Below are 15,785 nucleotides of genomic sequence, written 5' to 3'. Positions count from 1 at the left end.
CTATCGCTCTGCGACCTCAGAACCTCCCCGGCGAAACTCACTGAGAGTGGGGACTCGCGCCGGATCGAAGCGCGAACTCGCCGAAGCGCCGCGCGTCCTCTCGGGTGCGACCTCGAGGGGAACGCAGACGCGGCCTGAAACCGAGGCAAGCCAGCCAAGAAGCGAACCAATGAGGCACCCGAGAGACAAAGTCGCACGGAAACGGAGAAAGAGGAAGAAGGCGAGACGGCGTCGACACAGACAGAGAAAGAGACACAGACACAGAGAGAGAGAGAGACAGAGAGAGAGACAGAGAGAGAGAGACAGAGACACAGACACAGAGAGAGAGACAGAGAGAGAGAGACAGAACAAGGGAGAAGGCAGCAGGTGCAAAGAAACTGCGAAGGCAGGAGAAGGCACGGACTTCACAAGCGAGCAAGACGGAAACACGACATCAGAGGACAAGTCAGAAACGGTTGGGGAAACAAGCAAGTCAATCAAATGAAAACGAAACTTGCCTGTGCCGTGGTGGATACAGAACGGCGACTTGAGGAGATGCCCGATGTCCTTGCTGAAAGAACGAGACAGATCGAGAGAAAAGATGTGAGAAAGGTTCTTTCGCTTCCTTTCCAATCCGTGAAACCTCGGAGTCGTCCACGTTTACCTGTTGTGTTCATCCTTCTCTCTTCCTCTCTGTTTTTCTCTCTGTTTCAAACTCTTCATCTCTCGCTTCCTCCCCTTTCCTTTCCTCGCCAGGCCGCGCCTGACTTCTCCCTCGTTCTCCTCTCTCCCCTTCCTTGGTTTCTCTGTCTACCGCTTCAGTCTCCTTCTCCCTTCTCCACTCTCTTTCTGTCTCTCTCTTGCACCCTGTGCTTCCTGTCTCCGCCTGCTGCTTCGCCTCGCCTCGAGCTCACCTGACATTGATGTCGAGCCTGGGGTAGGAGTACGCAAGGACGATTTCTTTGACGAACGAGGGAATCTGCTTTACGTCTTCCACTCGTCCGGAGAAGTCTCTCGGACGCGGACAGCCTGAGACGGCGCACAGCTCGTTGAAAAGCTCCTCTGAGGAAAAGCCGCTCTTCTCGCGGAGTCGCTTCTCCACCCAGGCAGACATGTGCGGTTTCGCAGCAGCGAAGACTCCCCCTCCGCGGCCGTCGCGTCTTTCGTTCTTCGCGTTGCCCTTCCACGGTCGCGAATGAGACGAGGAAGAGTCGCTCAAATCCGGAAGGTAGTTCAGCAGCTTCTGGTAGTGGAACTGAGGCGCCGCGCTGTCCGGAAAGTCCCCGGAAACCGGCAGAGCGCGAGCGTTGCTTGCGAAGAAATCTTGCTCCTCCAGCAGACGCTGGAATTGACGATATGCCAAGCAAAACGCTCGACTGAAAAAAGAAAAAAAACAAAACCCCAACAATCCCAGCGACAGAAAACACGAAACACAAACGGCATCCGTATCTGAAGTTAATATATATATACATATACATATATATATATATATATGCATGTATACGTATATAATTATGTGTAAGTATGCATGATGACGAGCACCTCGACAAGTAGAAAACATGTATACAATCTCATAAAACGGTGCACGCATTCCATACATATGCACAAATAAGTATATACATGTGTATATATACGTATATATATGCATATCTATGCACATATACGTATATATATGTATATATTATACATATATATATATATATATATTAGCAGAGGGATTACAGAGGAGAACCCAGTGGTGCCAGGTAGACTAGCAGCGCGTTAGGAACGAGAAGACAACTCCACAGAAAAGCATGCCATGTTCTGTGGCGACAACTTTCGCAGGCAACCACGGGCAGAGTCGGCAACGTCTCGCGGAGAGGCCGCAGGCAAAGAGGAAAACCAAGAACAAAAGACTCGCGACGACAACCCAATGCAGGCGTGTATCGAGACTCATACGTATACAGACAGTATCGTCCTGCAACATATATATGCATATACATACATGTATATATATATATATATATATACAAATATACATATATATATATATATATATAAATGCGTAGAAGCATTTGTATATATATATATATATATATGCATCAATATTTTAGATGGACTTATGATATATATATATATATATATATATGATTGGGCGGGGAAAAAGGAGAGAGAGTGGACGTACTCGACAGAAGGAGGCTGGACGCGTCCGCCTCGGAGAGTCACCTTTTTCACTTGTTGGTCTGTACCCTGAAAGAGAGAGCATAGAGACAAAGACGATCGGGGACCGCGAACGAAGGGAGACTCGAGGGGAAGAAGGACGCAGAAGCCTGCCAGAGTCAGCGGAGACAGGGTGCATACCTCCGGCAACGAAGAGCGCAGAACCGGAGACGAAGGACGCGAGAAAGAGGGGGAAAGACGAGATGAAACCAGTACACAGATCGTGGAGAGCGCGCCGAAGAAGGCGGCGCAACAGACAGAAAGACACTCAAGATACACCTACGGATATCAGAAATCTTTCGTCGGAGATCTTCCTCCCAGGCTCGAGATATACATGGAAAACAGCTGCCGCGTCTCGTGTGGAGGCGAAGCAGTCGTCACGTAGAGAGAACACACAGCGCGCGACAGTTTGGCGAGAGAAGACGACTGGCTTCAGTGAGAAGAACGAGGGGAAGGGTGAAAGGCGGTGCGTCCGGGAGACGCGCAAGAGACAAGCGTACAGTATTCCTCTTTCTCGACTTGTCGGTTTTCTTCTGTCATTCGCGCAACCTTCGTCTCGGCGTTCAGTTTTTTCGTCTCTCTTTGTTTTGTCGCATGGCTTGTCCACTTTTCTGTCGTTTCTCCTTCTTGCTTTCCTTTCGTCTCGCCTTCTTTCCCCTTCGTCGTCTTTTCCCCGGCCGGGTGCTGCTCCGTGTTTCGCTCTCTTCTCCGACTGCCTCGCTTCTCTCCTTCTTTTCCTCTTTCAGCCTCTGCTTTTCGTTGTGGGCTTACGGTGCAGATATTCAGATACTCGCACAGCTGAGCTCTGCCATCGCTGGGGAGCAGCCGAGCCGAAGAGTCACACACCTGAAAAGAGAGAGAATACAACGAGGTGCGAAACTGCGGATGCAGACTACTGGGAGGTCGGCGCTTGTGTGGCTGCATGCGTCGAAAGAATCTCCGTCTCTGCGAGACTCGCCGACACTCGCAGACGACCGCCGACAGAAGCCAAGCCGCCGCGTCGTCCGCTTGAAAAATCCTGGAACAACTGTTTTTTTCGGTTCGCGATTCGACATCGACGCAGCCTAGATCCCCCACTGAAAACGAAACCTGTAAGCGCGGAACCCAGTCCGGAGCGACTCTCTCTGTGCGCCTCTGTCGTGAGCTGCTGCCGCGGGAAGCGAAGTTGACTCGATCGGCTCGCAAGAGGCGTACCCAGCAGTGCACGCCTCGCCGTCCGGAGAAGACCCAGAGAATGTTCTCGAAGCCGAAATCTTCTCTCAAAGCCGCGTCCAAGAGCGACATCGCCACCTCCAAAAACGTCCTGCAAAACAAGAAAAAAATCCAAAATAGAAAATACAAGGGAGGAAGTAGAAAAACGCCAAAGGAAGGGAAAAAGAAGAGAACCTGAAGACGCAAACAATAAAACAAGAGACAGGAGCCGAGAGCTGTCTACGGAGAGATGCACCTTCAACGCATACGCAAGGAGGACCCCGGGAAAGAGAGGAAACAAAATTGAGAAACAAATGAAAAATTGAAACGACTTCCCCGAGGAAAACCGTGGTTTCCCACATTTTCTCATTCAGCAAAATGCACGTGACTAGTGCCCGTCTGCCATATATATACATATATATGTATATATATATATATATATATATATATATATGCATTATACATGGACATACTACCGCAGCCCAGACCATGTACAATCCTTTCTATACATACATACATATATATACATATATATACATTTATATACATATATGCGTGTAGATGGAAGCAGAGATAGATATGGATGACAAAATGTCTATGTAGGTATCGATATTTGCACAGAAAGGAGGCGAAGAGAGCGCAACATGCGTTGACTCTGAGTGCCCGCCCGACGCTTCGTGGAGATCTGACCAGCATTTTTGACAGACGCGTTTGTCTGTGCAGCAGGTACGAATGTCGTCGTAGTCGTTCATGTCGATGTCAAAGACCAGCTCCTGTGGAGACGTTTTCTCGCACACCGACGCATGCATGCATGCATCAACACACAGTTGCAGAATCGGATTCGATCTGCGCGCACTCGCACACCGTTGACTGTTCTCAACCTCTGTGTTTGTCAGCTGAGCGCGAGCTTCGTCTTTGTCGCAGTCAACGGAACCGAGCGCCAGAGGAGAGAGAGAAAAAGAAGAAAGAGAAGAAGCAAAAGAAGAAGAAGAAAAAGAAGAAGCAGAAGAAAAAGAGGGGCAAACGGAGCCAAGTTCACACGCAGCTGCGACACCCGTTCGGTGTGCCTAAGGCCAGGAATTCGCACAGAAAATCTGGAAAGGCAAAATGCGGAAAATCCAGCAGAGGGCGAGAGGTCACCCTCTACCTTCTGCGCAAGAGAAGAAGACCGCTCCGGTGCTACGCAGCAAAGGAGAGAAGGAACGAATCGAGACATCGACGGCGAACGAGGCGGCGCCGTCGAGAGCGGGACTTCACTCAGAGCCTCCACTGAGGGAGAGGGAACACGAAACAAAGAAACGCGAAAACGAGAGAGGAAGAAGAGAAGGAATGGAAGAGAAAAAGGGATGAAACAGGAAGGAGCGAACAAAGAGAGAAGGCGACCGAAGAGAAAGAACACGGAGAAAAAAGACGAACAGAGAGTTCACCTTTTGCTCGGGTCTGAAGGCAGAGTGGGAGGAATCTTTTTCGGAAACCGGGACCGAGTAGACAGCGCCGAAATCGAATTTGAAGCAAACGAGGGAAGACATGTCCTTCAGCTTCTCCTTCATTTCCTCGACAGTTCTGAAAGACTGGAGATCACAAAACAGAGCGGACCGGTTGCCGACGACACTCGAGTGAGGGGACAGGCTGAAAGTGACCATCAGGTTCTCCCTGAACGCTCTCTGGAAGAAGAGGCTCTCTACTATACGGGACTTTTTGCTCGAGCAAGTGCAGGGAAACGACAGATCCAGCAGTGCTGCCAAAGCCGCAGAGACATCGAGTGAAGAGATTCATCCACGCTAAGCGTTACAACAGCGTAAACAAGGCGAGCACGCAGTCCCGACATTCACACCAGAAAACTCTGTCGTTCGCCGTTGCTTCCGTCCGTCTGAGGGTCGTGTCAGACATGCAGAGAAAAACGACCAAGGAGGCAGCTGCGAGTCAAGTATCCTGTGTTGAGGGACCCCGCCGCGCTGGGGTGTATGTACACCGCGAACCTGCCATCTAAGGAAGAATTCGTCTGCATTGTCGAGTCCGCCCGGTTTCCGGCAAGTGAAGCAGACTTCTCGCTTTGCGAAGAAGAGTGGATCGTTCGCCTCGCTCTCTGGAAGGTGCGGAGAATTCTTGTAGGTCAGCCATTTGGACAACTCTCCGAACGGGAACAGTTTGTCTGCAAGTGTACATACACCCGCAGGAGCCCGCGTGAACGCGCGAAGGTGAGTGGGTTTAGGGAGACCGACGAACGAGCAGCAGACAAGAGAGATAAAAGGGAGGGGGACGGATGTTTCAGCGAAAAGCACAAGGCGTTCTCCGACAAGACGGCGCGTCAGGCAGATCGAGGATTCCACCGAAAGAGAGACGCAGCGAGTGCTGTACACCCAGTGGAAAGCAGAACGAAAGGCGAGGCTGATCGGGGAAGGAGAGGCACAAGCCGAAGTGAACGAGAAAAAAGGCGGACATGGGGGACGCGAACTGGAAAGAGTGAAGGAGACGAAAAAAACGATGATGGATCGGAACCAAGAGAGGACTGCACGTCGAGAGAGACGAAGGAGGAGACAGGGGGAAAGAGAGACGCAGGACCACTGCGCAGCAGCAACAGAGACCCACAGCTGCCCACAGCTGGAGGGAGGAAAGAGACCAGCGATCGAGAGAGGAAAACATCACCGCTTATGAAGGATTTCCTAACAAGACGAGAGAAGATGCGGAGCGAACCTCCTGAACAAACAGAAAAAAGTCATCGACACTCTGAGAAACTCCTCCGGGTATGTCTTCGCATGCAAGCTCACCGTAGTAGAAGAGAAGATCCTTATCCGCCACAGAGGCGTCATGAGGGAGAGGAGCGTCTGCTTGCTGCACCATGTCTCGCTTCGCTGTCTTTGTTGGTTTCGACAGAAGCAGAAGGAGAGAAACGAAAGAAAACCGAGTGTTTCCTCTCGGCCGGCTAAAGCGTCTCTCCTCCCGACAGAGAAAACGACCTTCAGAGAACGGGAAGGAGGCGAGGAACCCAGAGCGAAGACTCAAAATGATGTTTTTCTCCGTCAACAGAGTGGGGAGGGGGCTCTTCGAAATGTCAACGCATTTAAAAGCCTCGGCCACCGCGCGAAAAGCGCGGACGCCGTTGTCAGGGAAGGCTGCGGAGTGCCTAGCAGGCTCGAGTGTCTCCGGGGATGTCTCCAAAGACGAAAAGGAGAACAGAACGCGGTCTTCCTCTCAAAAAAACTCTCTACCGCAGACGCCAGTGCTGCAGAGAGAAATACCAGTGTGGCGTTTACCGCCGCGCAGACATGGTGAGTCTCTGCAGGACACCGCGGACCGTGTGCAGGCGGGTCTTCGGGGGAAAACGCGAGAGAACGACGAAACCGTTGGTGGAAATACGTGAGTTTTGAAGGGAAATTGAAGACAAACAGAACAGAAAGCGGGTTCAGCGAAAACTCGAGAAAACAACGGAGAAAAGAGCATCTCTCGCCCCCCTCGATTTTCCGCCACAGAGAAAAGGAGGCAGGTGTGCGGTGTAGGTACACCCGGATTCGGACAAGCACGCTGACGGGAAAGTCGCAGGAAAAAAACTTCGCCGAAACTTTGTCTCGCTTCAAATGATTTCTTCTCTCGAAAACGGTCGTCACAAAGGAGAAGGAACTCGCAGGGAGACGGCAGGCATCTTTTCAGCTGTGCGCATGCGCGGGCGCGACAAGACCCCCCAGGGGGGGGACTGAAAAACACCCTGCTCTGTCCGACGCAACGAACGACACAAGCCTCAGTCTTCCCAAATGCAATCGATTAGAAAGTACACAATGTCATTTTTATACATCCGCATATGCATATTTCTTTACCTCTATACTTATATAAGTATAAAAAGTCCAAGATGTACAAAGAACAAATTCATCATCGTGCGTGATGCTACAAGTGTTATATATATATATATATACATACATACATACATGAGTAATACGTGGTTTCATATTGCTATGTAAGTTGAACCCACATCACAGACAGGGCCTGTGTTGGAAAGGAAATCCAGGAAAGTATCTCTCTCAAACAATTGAGCGGATTTATGGCGAATATGCTGATGCATCTGTGCACACAAAGGTTTTAAAAAGCCCAACCCATAGACAAATCAAGTAGAGGCTCTCCGCATTCAGATCCAGTTGCATGTTCCTCGTAAATCCATACACTTGTTTGGAGAGAGATACTTTCCTGGATTTCCTTTCCAACACAGGCCCTGTCTGTGATGTAGGTTCAACTTACATAGCAATATGAAACCACGTATTGCCTATGTGCATATATATATATATATATATAACTTGTAGCATCACGCACGATGATGAATTTGTGCTGTGTACATCTCTGACTGTATAACGAGATAGGAAGATCTATAGAGGTGAATACATGAATATATTTGCATGCGTATGTACGTGCCTACGCACAGATCTGTCAATGACTTTATGATTTTTGGAAGTAGTTGTGTGTGTGTGTGTTTGTGGTTGTTTCCGCGCCTCTCAGCATTTGAAATCGGACCCGGTGGAGAGTGGTTCTCTGTGCAGTGGCACAAGGAGACAACTCCGTGTTCGACCCAGTCCTCTAAATACTCTAGAAATGAAAAAGAGCGAGGCTCTCTAAACACTCTAGAAATGAAAAAGAGCGAGGCTCTGGGGGCCGGAGAGTTCCGCCTCATGAATAGAAAATCAGTGCGTACATGGCGTTTGCTTCGCGGACAGCTCCCACCCTCTGGCCGGAGGCAACGTCAGAGGGTTCGAAGACGGATCGAAAAAGGATTTCAACTTTGGAAAAAAAGACAAGAAAAGGGTGCCTAGGGTGCGACAGTCGTTTCGAGAGAACACGACGAAACGGAGAAAATGCTTGCAGAGCACCACCAATTGGGGACTCTGGATTCATTCATCCTGTGCTCTTAAATCCAAGACGGATCTTCGTCCTGTATATGTATTTACATTGATGTTCTATACGTATTTGTAAACACATACGATATATATAAATATATAAATATACACTATACATATATATATATATATATTATATGGGTATGTGGGGATTTGGGGGTCGAGATTTAGCCAGCATAGAGTTAGTAGGTATCGCTACGGAGGCAAAGAAAAGAGAGGGGGGAGGGAGAGGAAAAAGCCTCGACGACGCATATTACGAAGATGGGAGTTGCACAGTTGTTTTTCTTTTAGCAGGAGTGGGCAACTCCTTTTTTGAAAAAATGAGTCGTGTTTCGTGCGTAAAGTGTCTCTCGAATTTGGTGGAATGTGAAATAAAAAAGGTGGAGCTTCTGTTGCTTGAAATTCCTTTTGAGAACGTTTTCTGAGGCAAGCGACAAGGCAGACTCCTGGATGAGGTCGCCAGAGCCCGCGGAACAGCCATAGACGCGAATGATACGAGTGTGCGTCCGGCGGTGCTCGCGCGCTTTCCACGCAAGCGCGGAAATCGTCCAGCTTGAGACGAACGATCTCCGCGAAGAGTTTGAAAAAACGAAACAGAAAAAAGAGTCGACAGCGGAGAAACGAGTAGAGGGAGACGGGGAAGAGCAGAGAAAGCGAGAAAAACCACGAGGAACGAGCATGCAAGTGAGAGAGGGGCGCGAAAGGGCAGTTTATCCTAGATTCATCACCAGCGAGTGAGGCTGACGATTCTTCTCTCTTCGTTCTTTCAGAGCTCTTTGGACGTCTCTCGCACTCCTCAAATTTGCGACCATCTCCTGACGTGAAGAACTTGGGCCGTCTGTCAAGATCGCCGGCCAGGGGGGGCGCTCACGTAGTTTTCTGAAGAAAATCATATTGTAAAAACAGCGAGACATAGAGCCAGGCAAAGGCGAGACAAGGGCGGGAGAGACGCCAGGCGGATGCGAAAGTCGAGAATATTTTCGTGTTTCACTCGAACCCGCGTAAGCGTTTGACATGGAGGCAGGCGAAAAAAAGAGGCACAAAGAGAAGAAGAAAAAACAGAGAAAGAAGAAGAAAACGAAGAAGAATGAGATGGTCGTTACCTCAAATATTCGACCTTGGCATCCATGTCGGTTCCCAGCTGCACCCAGTCGTTCCAGCGCACTCGGCGAATGTTCCATCCGAGCTCGGAGAGGATTCTGAAGAAGAAAACGAAAAGAGTAACGCATCACTTCAAGAAGAAAAAGGAGAAACGAAGAGAGCGCTCGAGAAATGCGAAGCATCGACGGACACCCCGTCGCGAGAGAGAAAAAGAAAAAGACAGAGACGCGAAAAAACGAAAACTCACCGGTGCTGCAACTTGTTGGCCTCCGTGTACTCATTCGTGGAAGAATAAAAATCAGAAGGACCGTCGACAAACCAGCACTGCCGTCTGTCGTCAATTTCTCCGATGTCGATCCAAAAACATCCCCACCTGCGTGAATCAAACACAAAAAGGTTTCACTTAAATCCTACAACATCCCACACACACAACATACACTTTTATACATATATATATATATATATATATATATACAATAATAAATATATACACACATATATATATAAATATAAATAAATATATATATATATATATATGTACAGAGAGATTCTCCAGTGTGTATCAGTCTATCTCTGCGTGTACATATATATGTATGTGTGTCTACGTAGACAGCGACTTTGAGACAAGAGCGAAGCAGGTGCCGAAGTGCAGCGGAAGCCGACTCTGACCTGAGAAATGAGCAGTAGGGAGCAGCTGTCTCTTTCTTCGTTTCTTCTCTGGGTCCCATCAAAAATGCAAGTGAATGTTTTTCTCGAAGTTGTTTCTCAGATAACTCACTGGAAAGTATTTCGGTGAAACACCCCGAGTTTCGCAAGGGCGTTAGAGACATCCCAGTGCAGCGGCGACGGTCTTCGAGCTCTTTGCGGGATTCGCCGCAAACTGCACTCAAAAAAATACATCTCCTCTTCTCGATCACTTATGGTAAAGCTCTGTATCGCCAGACCTCTTCAGACGTTGTTTCGTTCCACCTTTCTTCTTTCGTGTAGCAGCTATGCATACGTATAAATATATATATATATATGCATAATATATATATATATATATGTATTTGTGTAGATGTAACTGCACGTATGCGTATGTTTGTGTCTACATGCATATACGTCGAATCATATATATATATATATATATATATATATATATATATATGTTTAGATTTGTACGTAGATAGACCTATATGTGTATGCAGACGCAGACGCTGCGTCCGGTGTGTGCGTTTTCTCATTTCCGTGTGTCTTCGGAAAAGAAGTTTCGAGTCATCCAGTGAAACATGCGGTGGCCGCGACATTTCAAAAGCAGCGGCACAGTTGTCTCCAGAGGAAGCTGCCTCAGCCGCCGCCGACACCGGAGCCGGAGAGAAAAAGGTTTACTCTACTTTACGACGCTGTCTTGTACTTGTTTCCTCGAACTACCTGCATTGTCCGTCGACCTTCTTCTTTGTCAACGGGGGATTTCGAGCGGTTCAAGATTCTTTTCAACTGTTTATACCGGAGACGCGGAAATCCGGACTTTCACCTCTTTCCCCTCTATTTTCGGCCAAAGATGGACATACGACTCCGCCGTTCAGCCTCTTTCTCCGCGCTCTTCTCGCCTCAGCCGAGCGCAGAGACTCTGCACTTTGGAGTCGCTCTTCCTCGACTGTTACCTGAGTCGAATGTAGAAATTCCGTACTGCCTTTGAGAGCTGTTGCCAGACGGGCGGGTGGAGCACGCGAATGGCGACAGCACTCTGGAAAGCCTTCTGATAATGCATCGGTCTACAGCAAATGGCAGTTCTGAAACGCAGCAGAAAAAGCAGGCACAGAATTCGGAAGAACCAAAGAGAGGGTCGGAGGCTCCCCGAGAAACCGGCGAAGTCTTCTCTTCTTCACGCAATGGAAACCACTCCACTAGTACAAGTGAACATCTCTCTCCTCACACATTTCCTGTTCTTCCCAAAATGAAGACGACTTTCCCTGTCCACGAATACACGGAAACTCATGCACAAATGCCCACATACATATACGTATATATCTATATACATATACATATATACATATACATATATACATATATACATATATACATATATATATATATATATATGTTTGTACTGATTTCTGTACTGTGATGTACGGAGAGGAGACCCGTGTCTCTGAAGACTTTTTTCCTGCATCCCTGTCCAGAGGCCAGAGAAGTACACCAGACGGCATGCAGACGCAACGCGTCCGGATGGGCGTTGACGGGATGTGGAACCGCAGAGACGAAAGACAAGCAAGGAAGAAGAAGACGCCTGAGGCGAGTTGATTGCGCACTCCATTCGAAAGGTAGATTGATGCACAGGGTCACAAGTCAAACAGTGTCTCTGCATGGCGACATGGAGAGAGAATGCAAAAGCGAGTCGTCGTGGAGGGAGTCAAGATGTTTCAAAGGTATGTATTGCGTTCTGCAGCGTTCTGCTCTCGCTGTCCTCGGCAAGTGGCTACGAGGCGAGTTACGAGAGAACGAGCGCAAGAAGAGATTTTGGATTCCAGACACCTGCCAGCCTAGACAAATGGTCGTCGCGCTTCCCGGAGAGAGAGCATATAGGCGGTTTGGAAAGGTTCCTTACTTGGTGAATCGCTCGAGCAAGTAGAGACGAAGAGGGTCCGAGTAGAGCGTCGCGACTGCTACGTGGTCGACGGCTCCTCGAAAGAGAAGAGCGTTGCATTTTTCGTCTAAAACGCGCATCAGCTCGGCCGACAACGCCGCTGCCAGCGACGGCGGCGCTGCACCCTGGAGAGAAGAAGCCCAAACGGCGCAGTCGAGCAGAAGGAGCACAGCACCGGAACTTCAGAAGAAGACATGCCAGACAGAGAGACTGTCCACGATCGAAAGTGATGCGATATGCAACAGGCTCTTCGAAGACGCCACACGAAACAGGTCGACAGAAAAGCCAAGAACAAACGAGCCAGACATGACGAAAAATGAACAAAGGCCAAGAGGAAGCGAAACCTAAAGCCAACAGAGACATTCAGATGAAAACTCGCGCACCAAAGACACGAAGAAGCAAAGAGGCCCAGAGACAGAAAGCAGACACAACAGAGAACGAGAGGGGGAGCGACCGACAGGAGGAGAGAAGGAGAGAGACATGAAGAGAGAGACAGGGAGGAGACATATCTGCAACAAGAGGAAGAGAGAGACGCCACTAACGAGAGGAGAGACGGCGAAAGGAGGAAACGCGACTGGAGCTGAGAGGGTCTTGGTCTCTGCAGGTGCTCAGTGTCAAGGATTGACTTGAATGTCCTCGGAAAGTTGTGGATCTTTTGAACGCACCATACGGGCGACGCAGTTGACAATTTTTATAAAATCCGCCGGCCTCATCAAGTCCTTCTTCGCGAGGGCCTCCTCGGCGATCTGGACAAGCAAACACCGACAGGGGCGCAGAAGGGAAAGTGTATGCGTGCGAGCTCATTTCTCCCAACAACTTTCTTTCTTTCACATTTTGTCTCCTTCACTCTCTCGTTCTCTCCTCCTTCTCGCTGTTCCTAAGCGGCTCTCTCGCTCTCTCCTTCTCGCTGTGTCTCGTTGGTGACTCTTCTCTCTCCTCGCGGTCGATCTCTTTCTGTGCGGCTCTCTATCGCTCCCTCTGCATCTCTCTGCATTTCGCTTTACTCGCTTCCTCGCGACCTTGTTCACGGTATCTATATCGCTCGCGCATTCTCCCGCTCCGTCTCTTTCTGCGTCCATTTGCCTGGCGCTCCATTCCTCTCTTTCTCTCCCTCGACCGCTCGCTCGGCCTCTCTCTCCTCGCGGGTGCATCGCTCCCTGTTGCTTCCCCGTCCTTCTCTGCCTTCCACCTCCTTCTCGCTCCCCCTCTCCAGGGCGGTCTCGCTCGCCAGTCGCTCTCTGCTGGCTCCCGCACCTGCGCGACGACCGCGCGGTCGTTGACACGAACGCGCTCGAGAGCCCACGCGACGGTCATCAACGCATGGCTATGGAACTCTGGCAGCGCCTCCGCCACAAACGGAAGCAGGCCTCTGTACAGCTCTTCATGGCGAAACAAACTCTTGCCGTATCTGAACAACGAACGAACAGGAAACGGAAATGCGCTTTCCCTCAAAAGAACAGGGCGTCGATCCCCATAGGTACACATATACATATACAGACATATATTTAGATATATATATATATATATATATTTATATATAATTATGAATATATATATATATTTATATATATTTATGAATATATATATATATATATTTATATATATTTATGAATATATATATATATATATTTATATTTATATGTATTTATATGCGCGTTTGTGTATGGCGATTATGATGTGGCGACTGAAGCGTGAATATAGACGACATGTGCAGAGCAGCATGCATTTGAAGATGAACGAAGTGATGCAGCGGTAGGGAGCCACAGCGCGGCCGTTCAACGTTTCTCTGCGTCCATACCCATAAAAAATGTAGCCCATCTGCTGCGGCGTGAGACTGTCTGCGAGCTCCAAGATGCGTTTCGAAAATCCATGCCTGAGGGGGAAAAGCCTTTGTGAAGAAGCGCCGAAATGCGAGGGGAAACCGAACAGTCGCGCAACAGACAGACGACGCGACAAGCGCGAAAAACCTCACGGAAACGCTTCGATAAAAAAATAAAAATCAGACATGACGGGGGAATCCCCTGTCACACTGCCTGCGTCGTGGTGCCCCCCTCTCGCGGTCGACGGCGAAATTGTCTCTCTCCCTTTTTTCTCTTTCTTCTCCCCTTTTTTCTCTTTCTTCTCCCTTTTTTCTCTTTCTTCTCCCTTTTTTTCTCTTTCTTCTCCCTTCTCTGTCGCGGCACCTTCGTCGTTTCGCTCTTGTCCGCTCCTGTGCATCATGTTTCACGAGTTCCTCGACTTTTTCTCACCACAGCTGCAAGTCATGTTTCCTCAGAGTCGCGGCCTTCTGTACGCAAGCGGCGATGTAGCTCCCGTCCATCAGCTGAGGGTCGCTCGTGACGCAAACCTTCTGCGGGAGCCAGTAGTGACGAACTCTGGAAACCAGACAGAGACACCCGAGTCACTGGCAGTGACGTCTCCAGAGCAGAAATACAGAGATGCAGGAACTCTGAAGAACGCAGGGGGGGGACGACATGAGCGAAGAGACCGTCGCGACTGCAGCGACGCTTTCTGTCTTTACTTCTGTGTACGCATAGGGGAAACAGACGCGAAAAACGTTTAGCGACAAGAACTCTGAAAACTCCGGACGAAGACGAGAAGAGAGCGAATCAACGCGTCTCGCGCATATCGCGGTCAATGCGCATGCCTCCGTCTCTTTGGCGTCCGGCAAATAAACCAACTTCCGACAGCTGGACTTCCACGAAGACGCAACGCGTTGACATACACCCGAAACAGACACACCAACAGGCAAAAAGGAACGTCTCTTCAGGAGCGCATTTTCGCAGGCCAATCTCCGAAGAGCGAAAAGGCCATCGACGCAAAGCAGTTCGTCTGCAGGTGCTCTGCAGCTGTTCAGGCAAAGAAGAAGACAGACACAGGAGTCTGCACAGCAAGACGGAGATCCTCAGAGAGAGGAGGAATACACAAAGCCTCCGAGTGGATAGAGACGTCGATCGACATACACAGCTGCACTACATCTGTAACAATATACATCAACAGGCACGTATAAATGTCGGTGATAAGCTGGCTATATATATATATATATATTTATATATTTACACATATTCATATATATATATATATATATATATATGTACTGAGAAGTAGGCAGAGATGCTTAGAGTCGGCGTGTACGTTTTCTAGATGAATGGAGACAACGAGTAGATTCGAGAGAGTGGACGGAAGGAGCCGTTTGTAGAGTTACCTCTGCTGTGCCCAGGAGCGGAATCTTTTGTGCATGCGTCTGCCGCGGTAGCGAATGTCTGCCTCCTTTTTCAGGGCATTGAGGAGGAGACGCTCGCGCGGTCTGAGAATCCCCATTTCGTTCAAAGGCGAACCTGCGAAGCGAAAGGCAGACAGTACGTATGGAGAGACCACGAAGCAACTGGAGAGAGAAAAGAGCGAACGGCGCGCGGCAGACAGCGAAGGCCTGAAGGACGAGCACAGGACGAGGAGGCAAGGCCTTACACAAAAAAACGGCGAGAAGCGCAGAGAGCGAGATAAGAGTCTCAAAAACCGAGGAGGAAGAAGAAGAGGAAGGCAGAAACGAGGAGGACGTCGAAGATGTTGTACAGGGAAAGCAGAAGGGAGCGACGCAGCATTCAGCGCGCCTTTTGGTAGTCGAGCGTCTGTCCCCGTGCCTGTCGCTCTCGTTTCGAGAGAGGAAAAGAGAGACAAGGAGTCGCCATTTTTTCAGAAAAACCAAAGAGAAAGCACAAGGGAAGCAAGAAGAAAGAAGGAAAACGCGCGCTGTTACGCGCTGTGTGTCTTTGGGAACGAGTGAGAATGGAGACAGAGGACCGAGGAGCAAA

The 15,785-nt window shown here is 49.2% G+C and overlaps 2 protein-coding genes across 2 annotated transcripts in view; both read right to left on the bottom strand.

Moving 5' to 3' along the window:
- Nucleotides 1-6,289, bottom strand: part of TGME49_260680 (small subunit DNA primase, putative) — an 8,003-nt gene extending 1,714 nt beyond the window's left edge. The window contains exons 1-10 of the mRNA XM_002365200.1: nucleotides 6,138-6,289; nucleotides 5,349-5,521; nucleotides 4,797-4,940; nucleotides 4,060-4,142; nucleotides 3,373-3,481; nucleotides 2,950-3,024; nucleotides 2,144-2,208; nucleotides 894-1,355; nucleotides 498-550; nucleotides 42-134 (exon numbers count right to left, since the gene is read on the bottom strand). Of these exons, the coding sequence (XP_002365241.1) occupies nucleotides 42-134; nucleotides 498-550; nucleotides 894-1,355; nucleotides 2,144-2,208; nucleotides 2,950-3,024; nucleotides 3,373-3,481; nucleotides 4,060-4,142; nucleotides 4,797-4,940; nucleotides 5,349-5,521; nucleotides 6,138-6,210 (1,330 nt within the window). The 5' untranslated portion in view covers nucleotides 6,211-6,289. The remainder of the gene's footprint in view (nucleotides 1-41; nucleotides 135-497; nucleotides 551-893; nucleotides 1,356-2,143; nucleotides 2,209-2,949; nucleotides 3,025-3,372; nucleotides 3,482-4,059; nucleotides 4,143-4,796; nucleotides 4,941-5,348; nucleotides 5,522-6,137) is intronic.
- Nucleotides 6,290-8,956: 2,667 nt separating this feature from the next.
- TGME49_260790 (RAP domain-containing protein) lies at nucleotides 8,957-15,294 on the bottom strand (the record flags this gene model as incomplete). Its single annotated transcript, XM_002365201.1, has 11 exons — nucleotides 8,957-9,125; nucleotides 9,350-9,445; nucleotides 9,595-9,720; nucleotides 10,126-10,227; nucleotides 10,991-11,119; nucleotides 11,935-12,098; nucleotides 12,639-12,719; nucleotides 13,228-13,381; nucleotides 13,772-13,846; nucleotides 14,223-14,348; nucleotides 15,179-15,294. 11 exons carry the CDS (start codon nucleotides 15,292-15,294, stop codon nucleotides 8,957-8,959), a joined length of 1,338 nt encoding a protein of 445 aa, XP_002365242.1.
- Between the last annotated feature and the right edge of the window lie 491 nt (nucleotides 15,295-15,785).

This window comes from Toxoplasma gondii, chromosome VIIb, assembly GCF_000006565.2.
Source record: "Toxoplasma gondii ME49 chromosome VIIb, whole genome shotgun sequence".
In the NCBI taxonomy this organism is placed as follows: Eukaryota; Apicomplexa; class Conoidasida; order Eucoccidiorida; family Sarcocystidae; genus Toxoplasma; species Toxoplasma gondii.
This window is presented reverse-complemented; position numbering and strand designations above follow the sequence as displayed.